Source organism: Dufourea novaeangliae, unplaced genomic scaffold, assembly GCF_001272555.1.
Source record: "Dufourea novaeangliae isolate 0120121106 unplaced genomic scaffold, ASM127255v1 scaffold28, whole genome shotgun sequence".
NCBI lineage: Eukaryota > Metazoa > Arthropoda > Insecta > Hymenoptera > Halictidae > Dufourea > Dufourea novaeangliae.
Window position 1 is genome coordinate 118,856 of NW_015373917.1, and position 12,219 is coordinate 131,074.

The 12,219-nt window shown below is 39.9% G+C and overlaps 1 protein-coding gene across 1 annotated transcript in view; it reads right to left on the reverse strand.

The window, feature by feature from the left end:
• Nucleotides 1-12,219, reverse strand: part of LOC107194262 (venom dipeptidyl peptidase 4-like) — a 107,836-nt gene that overhangs the window by 15,451 nt on the left and 80,166 nt on the right. The window contains exons 6-7 of the mRNA XM_015583854.1: nucleotides 6,102-6,289; nucleotides 1,870-2,064 (exon numbers count right to left, since the gene is read on the reverse strand). Coding sequence (XP_015439340.1) covers nucleotides 1,870-2,064; nucleotides 6,102-6,289 — 383 coding nt within the window. The remainder of the gene's footprint in view (nucleotides 1-1,869; nucleotides 2,065-6,101; nucleotides 6,290-12,219) is intronic.

The window sequence follows — 12,219 nt, forward strand, 5'->3', positions numbered from 1 at the left end:
CTTCATTAAGGTTTCTGTGTGTGAAAGGACCGTAAACAGTCCGTAGTTCATTAAGCAGTTTGGTTACGGATAGTTCTATGCGTATAGATACACGGTACGGATGAAAGTTAAGAGAAACAGAAATTAATCGGTATGGGGGGTGGGGGGATGCAATGTGGGCAGTGTAACAAATTAAAAAAAAAAACAATTCGAAAGAAAATTATTCCCAGGGAGGAAAGAAAAATTGTAGAGGAGTTATCGGAACCGTCATAAATCGAGTTATCTCGACGTCAGTCGGAATATTGAAGGAAAGAGGGGGGTGCGGGATCGCTAAAAGCAGACCCCTCGCATAAATATAAATCGGCTCGAACGTCAGCCCTTTTGTTGACGTACGAGCATTAAAAATGCATAGAGTAACAAGGGCAATGCGTCTTTTTGCATTTAAAACAGCTAACGGGTGGCGCATGCCCGTTCGGTACTCGATAAATTGCGCCGGGGACATTTTACATGTAAATAGGTAGAAGAAAGGTATTAGGACCGGTGTTCGCGATCAAAGCAGGCCAGGGATAACACAATGATACGATAAAATTGTGATCTATTTGCATTTTAATCGGCCTGCCACCGGAACACCATGCCGGCGCCGCAATTCTTCGCGTGCTACAAAATGGCCCCGCGGAAGTACAGCCTTCGTCCCGACGTATATATGTATATATAGATTACCGAGCGACCGAAAATTGACTGAACATTTTGTGGCTGTTTCCCGTGTAACGTTAAATCGTCCACGCATGAAACAGGGGATCAAGAGGACAGGCGTATTTTTAACCCTTTCGTTTCCACTGTTACCATACAGCTAGGTATTTTGAATTATAAAATAAAATATTAGTAACATGTATGTGTTCATATATATGAGTATATAATAATTTCTTCTAGTCTTGAATAAATGGTATGGCATAAATGTGCAGTTAAAAGTTTCTCGGTAAAACAAGACATTACTTTTCCTTCGCCGCGTTCATTTGATGGAATTCAGGCGTTGAGCATTGTCAGAAATATAATAAAAACTTAAGACTTCAATGTCTTTCAAATATTTCAAGAGGGTTTGTTGATTAACACTAGAACTACCAAACATGTCAAAATGACGGATTGCAGATTTCTTATTTTACGATTACTGAAATTATAATAGTACTTTTGATGGAATTTATTTTGGCTTTTAATTTGCTGTACAACTTTATATTGCAATATGTAATACTAGACTTCATTATATATTCTGCATATTACTATATAATACAATTTAATTTAGTGTACATTCGATGCTGGCAGTTCTAGTGTTAAAGGTACGAAAAATTGGGTTTCGTTATGTATAATAACATTATAATGGGAATTATGTACAACTGTGATAAAAGTAACAAAAAATTGTCGAACGGCAACGAATGAAAAAGCGATATTAGACGGTCTCAAAATGGTAAAATCTTCTGGTGTCTCGTTTATATGTCACGTAATGTACACAAAAATACAACAATCTAGTCTTTGGTAATGTTTAAATAATTCGGAAATGAAAGGGCAAAGGAAAAAGAGTAATATCGTGACGAGGGCTACAAAATTCGTCGAGATAAAAAAAGGTACCTTTTCGTTCCGGCCGCCTAGAAGACGGAGTAACGAGATTAAAAGCGTGTTCTGCGATCGAGATGCGTCGCGAAGTCGTGTTACAGAATTGGAAATGCCCGTAAAATTGGGACGAAATTTGCATCCTGTGGTACACAGAACGAACGCAATTAGAATTCTATCCGCACTTGGGGCCCCGGCGAAAAGAACGGAACTCGGAGCCCGAACTACTGTATCGGAATATGCTAAACCGGACGGGGAGTTTCTTTTCACTTTGTGAACGAGGCTCACCTGGTAACGTTGATCTGATCAGCGATCTCGACGGTGCCGAGATTCCGGTATCCGGCGAACAGCATCCCGTTGTCCATTAAACCGGAACCCCTGCCGTCGATGGTCGCGTAGATGATGCTCTTGTTTGTCACGAGATACGTGCCCCAGTCGACGTTGAATTTCTCCGTGACTTGGTACGAGTCTGGACCACCGTAACTGCGAGGGGAATGAAATAATGTATTAAAATAGAAAGAATAAAACATTGAAAGTAACTTTGTGTTATAATATACAGGTTTCTATATTATACAGGGTGCTCATTTAAATCGATCCTGTTAAATTCCACGAGTAATAGCTACATTGGAATAGAGTGTTATCTTGTAATAAAAGTTAAAATATCTCCCAAACTAACGGTTTTTCGGTATACATAGGGTAAATAATTTGTGACAGTGAATGACCATTTAAAAAAATAAAGTTGACCATCGTATAGCTTCTACGCCTCCACCTACAAAAAAACTATTGACATCAAATTATGTCACTCTCGATACCATTCAACTTTTGTTTGAAACACTTTCCGGTATCAGAAATAATTTCAGAGATATTCGAGGGGATCAATTTAAATGGGGCACCCTGTATACTAGACCAGGCATGGCGAACCTATGGCACGCACGCAAAATTTTGCTGGCATGTAAACCATTTACTGGTGATATCAGTTTATACGGTTATAAATTATTCAGACTTTTTTTTTTAATTGTCATTGAAATGTTTTCAAAAAGCATATACATAGGTTAGAATTATGAACTGATTATGGAGTTAACCGAACGCAATGAATGATTCGATTCCCTACTTTAATTGAATCGCTGAACCTGACGAGCTATTTATATTTGTACCAGCAGAGAGCCCGCTCAAAAAACTTCTTAATTTTCCAAAAATCAAATAATAATTCACGTCCAGTTGGTTCAAGTGAATTTCGAACGAACAAATTAAATTCCTAACATTTACGTCGGCCTCACAGTTCGCGATCATTCAATGAAAAAGTCACGGAAACGAAGGAACAACCGTGTGAAAAAGTCACTTGTGTGCACGGGAATCGATTCGAAATTACCCTTTGATTTTCATTTTTTTTTTTCTCCGAAGGGGTCGTCTAACGGCCCCCGTTGAATACGACATCGGATTAACGACGATCCGAACCGTTAATATCCATTTTCGAAAGGGGAATTAAACCGGAGGGGGTCCACCAACTTCCATAAAAATCCACGGCGGTAGTTTACATAGAGGCGAATGAATTTCGCGGCGATATTTCCGACGTTTCGCGACACCTTTTAATAGAATAGAAAGCCCTTGGCAAAAAGTTTTTGATAAATGATACGCTGCGGCTGACGCGCGATGCCGCGCCGCTTTCTCCTTCCCACGGCTCTCTTTTTCTATTTTTTTTCTCTTCTCTTTCTCTATACCTCTCAACCCCCGACGAATAATACGCATCCGTTCCAAAGAGACATTAAAGCGTATTCATACGGCCGCGCGCGTGCGCGCCCGTATTTGCATACGAGAAAATAACGTCTAACGAAACAAAAGCCGCGGTCGCGTGAAATCAGGCGCCGTTAAGTCGCTCGCAAATCGTTGAAATCTGCCGATGCGATGAATTAACTTTTTGACTACGAAAAACGTATATACACGGTGTCTCAGTTAACTTGATCATCCCGAATAATGACTTAACGGTCTAATAATGACTTATGAAAATATGATTTATTATGAAAATTTGACTTATTATGAATATTTTGTAGGCGTGTAACTTAAATGGCATCAAGGGGAACACCTTATAAGGTACGTCCTTTTTTTGTGGATGGAGGCATATCAAAGATTTCAAGGTTACCTTGATTTCTTTGATCACTGATTGGTCCAGGGTTTTTTGTTAATACCTTGTTAACGAAGTCTCGGAGAACTCTTTCGCCAAGGAAAAAGTCGTTTCAAATCACACTAGGAAATACTCCTTTGAAGGACTTACACCTATTTTCGGACACACTGTATACGCTATCTAAATTTTTCTTACTATAACACATTTATCGTTTTAGTAAACTGATCTAACATAGAGTTTAGATTTTTTCTTTTTTTTTTTTAACGAACATATGGCGCCGTGTATATCGATCATTTCGTGCGAGTGAATGCGCCGCAGTCAAAGGATTAACCTTCTTCACAGTTATCGACAACTGTCGATTTCATAAAAAAAAAAAGAGGACCGTAGAATAACGCGAATTAATGTCGAGATTTTTTATGTTTCCGTTCCTCTCTCTGGTTCGGCGCCGCTCTCGTGATTTTTCACCCGGACGGAAGATTGACGCGTGGAATGATAAAAATGGCGGGAAATTGGATTTATTCGCGGAACTGACAGTCGGACAAACGGATTCCTAATTGAAGGATAACTGATTTTTTCACGCGACGAACGGTGACTTTATTCTTGCGAACAATTCTGTAAAAATCCGACGATATTTATAAAATGGCGAGGAAAGATGGCGGCAACAACTCCAGGGAGGATCGACGAGATGAATTGATTTCGCGGTGAAGTCTTCGGCGAAACGGTATAAATATTTATAATCCACGGGTAAATAGCGAAACGCTTTATAACTTGTTGTATAAATTCCTGGCCCGTGACGACGGGGAAAAGTAAGGAATCGTGCAAGTCATTAGACCCGTAGACGTCCGATACTTTTTCGTTGCCGCCACCTGACAAGTGACGATCGCTCCATTTGCATTGGAATCGTTCGAATGATGAACCACGATACGACGGGAATAAATTTACATGGTTGGAGTGTATACAGGGTGTAACAAAAAACGTTGGAGGATCCGGAAATGGGAGACTCGTGAGGTGATTTGAAACAAGTTTTTCCTTAGCAAAAATGTTATCCGAGGCATTGTTAACGAGATATTAACGAAAAACCCCGACCAATCAGAGCGCGAGTCTGTCGGCCGAGTTCCCGCGGTAACGTTGTCTACGAATCGCAGTGCGTAACCAACGTTACCGCGGGAACTCGGCTGGCAGACTCGCGCTCTGATTGGTCGGGGTTTTTCGTTAATATCTCGTTAACAAAGCCTCGGATAACATTTTTGCTAAGGAAAAACTTGTTTCAAATCACCTCACGAGTCTCTCATTTCCGGGTCCTCCAATATTTTTGTTACACCCTGTACATAGGTTTTCCTACGGTATGAATTTTATACGCTCATTATGGTCGCGACTGTCGTCATTCGTGCAAATTTCGCCTGATGTTTCTATTAAACTTGGCACAATACGGTGCAGTTCGTAGGCAGAACATTAACTGACCGTGCTAATCGATAATAATTCTTTGTAATTATTCGAGAGTATCGATTCTAAACGGAGAGTAGTTATAGAATCGATGAAAAACATCATCGGGACGCGATACATGCTGGATCGTGCATCGTTTAATTAACTCTATAATCTCTCGATGTCATTAATACAGGATAATTATGAACAATGAATATTATATAAAGATCTGAACCGATGAGTAAACAGATCAATGTATTTACGATTAATTGTACGAACGTTGTTAGTCTGTTCGATCGAGTGTGAAATACCAATTATAAACTCCGTAGATGGTAGAGGGGATAAAGCAGAGTTGAGCACAATTTTATTCGAATAACTTGTATGGAAAAAAAAGTATCGATACCTATTTGTATCAAAGGAAAATGAATATAAAGTTCTTTTTTTTATTAATATATTATATTTTAACCAGAGTTGAGCAGAATTTTATTAATAACAATAACTATAATACAATTTATTCGAATAATAGTGAAAACTTGCAGTATCTAAGGGCACCATTCTGAGCTTTAAACAGTTAATGAGATTAAATAATTGTTCGCCAAATGTAGACTCAATCAGGAAAAAGTATTATTTTGTTATTTAAATTTGAATTTCCATGTTTAAACGATTAACAACGCCGAAGTACTTTTTTTTTTTATCTTTTACTCGTTATTCGAAACTTTTTATCTAGGTAATGAATTTTTCCATCTCTGGGATAGAGTAGATCTCTGGGATAGAGAACAGCACCGAACATAAAGCATGTGCCTAATATGAGACCTAGTATTTCCAGAAGGAAGTGCGGAAATATTGCAGCAATGTTTTTCGGACTTACTTCGCAATGTACTTCTACTCTAGCCAGTTCCACCGTGAAACCGTGGATCCACCTATTGTCGCGATTCCACCGTTTACATCGTCGAATCCGTGATCACGTCAGGGTACTTACACGTAGATCAGCATCGGGTATTTCGTGGCACCGCTTAGGTCAGCATCGGGCGGGATCAGTAGTCGAACCCGTGCTTTGAACCCACCGGGCACCGGGACATTGTAACGGCGCACGATCGGCTGCGATTTCTCGACGATGATCTCCGAAACTGCCTCGTTGTTCTCCCACGCAAACAGCTTGTTCGAGTTCTGAAAAGAGACTTCTCCGTGTACGTGAGTGTGCTTCGTGTCTCTGTGGGAATTTAATCTTAATTTTGGATTAGTGCCCAGACCAGTAGACGTTTCCAGACGAGAAACAGGTTCCCTCGGAATTTTTCTCCATAACCGGGAATAATATCTCAGGGTATACCCGAGATTCATCGACCAGTCCAGCAGCAGTCGAGCTTCACATTAACGTTAACAGGAGCACGGAACGAAATATAAACATCGTTATTATTTCAGGAAATAAGAGCAACGCGACCCCGTTCACCTCTCCCTCTCTCTCTCTCTTTCTCCCCATGAAATCTATCGACTGTCAATAAATCGGAACGAAACGCTCGATTCGCCTCGTCGTCGTCGCAACTCGATATCAATGTAAACGACCCGTTCCAAGTATCCACGACGAACGCTGGGACCTGCGAGATATCTATCTGAAACGCAGGGAAAAACTCGCTTTCCATCCGGCAATCGATACTCAAAAGCATTCCTCCTCAACCCAATGCGATATCTTCCCAGGAGACGTTCGCAATTTCCGATCCTTAATTGACCCTTATTTTGCCGTTTTACTTAATGAGAAACTGATCGTCGTCGCCTCGGGGGATCCCTGTAAAACGGAGAAACAGGACGCAGAGTGTGCAATTTTAAGGGGGACTAGGCAGTCAGATTTGGGAAAAATGTAAATTTTCTTTGAGAATTGTATAGAAGGAAATTAATACAAATTATGACCTACCTATGTGTGGGCAACGTTTATTGATATTATAAACTGTAAGAAAATTGTTTTGGATAATGTATAAAGTGCTAAAAGTAACTATTCAATATTTATATGGTACATATGTAGGACACACTGTATTAACAAGGGAACCCCGGTGACCTTGACAACTTTGTATAAATGTTCGTTAGACGTATTTAAGAATTTAGTGGTTATTCGTTCGTGCCCGTTTTCTACTTTAAGGGAGAAATCAACCCTTTTATCAGAGCCGACCCTTCAATGTAAGTGGCTATATAAATCTTAAACCACAAAAGATTTTAATCTTAAACCACAATTGAATTTTCGTACAAAATTTATATTTTCAAAACAATTTTCGCACGGATTTGTAGGCCTAAACGAATCGGTATACCTTTTATTTAAATAATCTTTAGACACCCTTTACTACTACGTACTTTTGTTTACTCGTCAATATCACGGGTGTCCTTAAAAATAGGTATCTTATACAAGAAATGTTTGTAAACCTAGTTTCAAATCGATACTTCGCGAATATTCAAAGAATCTCTCTGAAATGTTACTAATAAGTCTGATAATTAAGTTCACGGTCCAATGCGTCCTCCCTGGTGTTTTATTAGGATTCATTAATAAAACACAAGGGAGGACGCATTGGACCGTATCGATCTAATCTACCGAGTAGAAACATTGTCGTCTTTCGAACCATTTTCGTAAGATCCAAACGCTATATCCTATCCAATGGATACCATCGTTTCACTCGCACGGCCATCCGTATCCATTTTCATGGTATAAGTAGCGGAACGAGCGCAACAAAAGTTCTGCCCGCCCATTTCTTCTCGACACGTCTCGGTTTCAATAAACAGTGAGTACTAGACCAGCCATAAATTGTATCATTGAAAGCGTATTTCTGCGACAATTGTTAGAAATCTTCGGTTCAAGCATCACATGCCATAAAAATCATTTAAAGAATAATATCTGGGTAACTATTTATTTCTAGACCCATACACCTTAATAGTTTTTTACTCAGAATCCAACACTCTTAAGGTGATCTTCATATGTCGGTAAAAAAATTGAAATAGCAACAAACTAATTATTACATCCTATAGTCTTTTCGATACCATACAATTTTTTGTTGAAATATTTTTTCGTACAACAAACAGATCACAAGCAATTTAGGTGGCACACTTAGCGGAATCCACCTGTACAAAAATCGGCTTACCGATTCTCACTTCGATGACGTATTGCGAGCAGCATATTACAATTATAAACCTGATGCGCCTAAAATAGTCAAAAGTTTGTCTTAACATAAAAAAAATCACACTTATTTTTCAATAAACGGTTGGTTACATTTAGGTTTAGAGTTTGAATTTTTTACATTATTATATTATAAGCTATAGTGTAATATGTTGCGGACCGCGTAACGTAACAAAAATATGTATATGTCTCGAGAAAGAAAACGGTTGAGTATGGCTGTACTAGACCTCAAAAGAGCACTACTTGATTCCGGGGGTTGAATTCTTGAGTCGTGATTCAAATTCATCGAGAGCTGCGAAGCTGATGGAAAGGGGTGCGAGGACTAAACGAGCACGGCTCTGCGATCGAAAGGCAATATAGCACGTTTTCGTTCGAGGGAAGGGTAAGGAGGAGGTGGGTAAAACCCTCCCTCGATCATCTTGCTCGTAATTAGATTATCGCGAAAAAGACCGAGAGGAAGCGTCGAAAGGGCCGACGGTGTGGAATTGAAAGGAACCGAGGCGGCGAGGCGAGCGTCTATCGCGATTGACGAAAACGAAGGCGTGGAAAAAAAAAGGGGTGGCTAAGTAGGGGTGGGGACGACGATTCGACGTTCGGCCTCTTTATCAGCGAGTTCGACGGCGAACGATTACAACTGGTAATCGGCTTTCCTCGCGGACAAGCACCGTTCACTCCTTCCGTTCAGATCCACGTCGGAAGAACTAATTTCCTTCTCTTAAGGGGGAAACGATGAACGGAAAGTAGCGTCTTGTTCTTGGGTTCGCGGCCCAGCTCCGCCAATAATCCTCGAGTGGAAATATTTCGCTGGTCGGGCTTTGAATGCTTGATCCTTTATGGGGTGCAAAGAGATGGAATTTTTCTCGAGGGGTGGACTTCAAGTGCGGTGGTGTAGTGCGTTAAGGGAATGACTCTTGGAACGCGTTTGAGATTATTATTGTCTGATTAGAACGCGCTGGTTTCGTGGACACTCTAGTCATTGCAATTTCAAAGCCCTCTTTAACTCCTGCTAAAATAACTTCAGGTTAAAATAAATTGCGAAACGTATTAAAATAAAGGTTTTGATGAAGTTCAATACCATTTAAGTATTGTCATTATCGTAGTAATGCCACGAATACAGGATTTTAAATTCCATCTATTTTTAATTTTTATACATTGTGAATTTGAATAAGCTTCTATAGTCTAGTGGTCACGATTGATGTTCTGGAACGATAAAAAATAGTGTGATCTATATTTGACAGACTAATAATAATAATATTATAATTTTTATACTGGAACAATCGAGATCTAACCTATTGCATCACGTAAAGAATGTTCTTACGGTGGTTTCGTTCGCAAAAAATATCTGACTTCTTCTGTTTATTGTAAACTATTATTTTCATTCACAAATCATGTCCTTCAAAACAGTCCAAAGTAGTTCCCTTTGATTTTTTCTTTACGGTTACTGCCTAACTAATGATAAAATAAAGAGACTTTTTTCTCAAAAATGTGGACCGACTTCGAAATGCGTTAAAAAGCAGAGAATAATTTCTATTCTTATTATTTGTATAGAAATACAACAACGATTAGGAAAACTTATTGTTCTTCGCATTTCTTCAAGAGAATTTTCATTTCAAATATTATATGGCTTGACCAAAGATGAGTTTCGATATCCACAGATTCGATGGAACTGTGGTTAAAGGGGTAGAAATTTCATTAACGAGGGTCCGCCGAGTCAGAAGATCGACACGAAACAATTTGAATCCTGGACTATACTCTTGAATTTCTTTTTCAACAGCGACTTTTCATCCCGATTTGTCGCGACCGCGAAAACGAACGACACGCCGTCACTCTTCTGATTCGCAATCGAGGGCTTTGCACCCCCCACAGTCGAGGCGATCTTAGTAACGGATGGGGCAAGTTTTAAGCCTCCATGCATCAACGTCGAGCACGCAACGGCACGCTTTCTTACGTTTCGCGGAGACAGAGAGAAAGAGAATCGCCGTTGTCGAGTTTAATGTATTATTCCGCGCGTTTAATCTTCTGTCGGATCGACTGATTCGTCGAGTCCCCTGCGGTGGCTTTTAGTCCCGTGGCCCTCAGGACTTATAAATCCTCAGTCCGCAGCGTTAAATCTTCGAGATGTACGACTGTCGGATTTCGTTTTGTTCTGTCGCGAAAAGTTGTATAAACGATCGTTAGAATCTGAACGAGTACCGGTAGCAAGTAGAATAAATCATTTACAGTCAGACCAGGGAAAATACGGAGTACCTCTGAAAGTTATGTACAAGCGAGCCTGAGATGATTCTATGGGAAAAATTAAGTTGAAAATATAGAATGACATTTTTCCATTTGAGACATGGTTTTGGAGAAAATCGCCTTTGAACGTTAATTTTGAAACGCGTGTATTTTACATGGTAGTAAGTAGAAACGGAATGCAATTCGTATTCAACTGGACGCGTATCTAGCAGATTTTTAAATTTGATTCTCTCGAAAACGAAGCCTCAATTAGGTTCAATACTATTATGCTATCGGTTGTTGAACTCGTTCTTCCACCGATAATAATGTGGTATGAAAAGAAAGATGCATTGACCTTGAAAAAACGGAAGGTCATCGTAATATGACAACAAAAATAAAATATAAATAAATTAAAATGCTACATAATTCATTAAAACGTTTTTCAACCAATAGAGAACGAGTTATTTTCGATTCTTATTGACTGACCCTGTATACAAAATCGAGTTTCAACCAAAATAACACTATAAGAGTCGAACAATCCGAATTCGAATCTCTACGAACGACCTCGAATCGAATGAATCACTATAAACGGATTCGTATTGTTCGCTGTTTAATCGTTGTCGGACACCGGAACAGGACTCGTACACAATACGTGTGTGGGGCCGTTGGTCGAATTGTGTTTGTCTGTTTGTTAAACGGCGGGAAAATTTATTTAATTCGTAACCCCGGCTGATAACATAGTTTCATGTTCTGTTTACTCGTGTACGATGAAACGTGATTCCATCGCGGCGAATTGTTGTTCTCGGCGCAGGGCCCGCAACAATTTGTCAAACGATTGTAAAACGCATCGTTTGAATTTACAGCTTGTTTATTCGTCACTGGGGCCACCACGCGGTGACCAAAAAAGAAAAAACAACACACACAAACAAACACACCGCAGCAACGATTTATCGAGCAGTTCCTCGTCGAACAGGACGAACGGACACGCTCTCGACAGTGGACGAATAAATGAATATATTTTTAACGAAACTTACGTCTCAACGTCGGTAGAAGCACGTCAAGAATATTGGCGGTGATCGATGGGAAAATCCCTCGAGGGTTATGTGCCGATGAAGAAGAAAAACAAGAGATTAAATTGAAATTCGAACGGGAGGTGGTCGAAACAAAAACGTCGGGTATATCGAGGGGCAGCGGGAGAAAAACTTCAATTTTCATTTAAATGTTTTCAACACAGCAACGGCCGGATGGAGAACCTGCACCCGCGAATGAATTAACGGCCTCGCGGCCCCACTGGGCGAAATAGTCGAACGGTTTAATTGAAATCAGACGGGTGTGCGCATAATACAACGAAATACAGTTCGAAATCCTTCGACATCGCCGTGGAATAATTTCAAATGAACGTCCATCCGTTAGCAGATGCCACAAAAGAGGCAAATCCACAGGAATGAAACCAATCGTAAGCCAAAGAACCCAGACATCAAAAATTAAATTAATGCACCGGACAAAGAACGAGTTTACTGGAACCAAAACGTGCAGCAAAAGAATCCAGAAGGAAGGATACCACCCCAAAAAAGGGAAGTTGAATTATCGATTCAATTACTTTCATAAAAGCAATTCATTTCATTTCACGGGCTTACAGTTTCGAGAGCCAGTTCTTTTTTTTTTTTTTTATCGTTTTTCGAAATAAAATCCTTCGCCAGGGCGTGGAGAAACCTCCCGTTGGGGGTTAAAG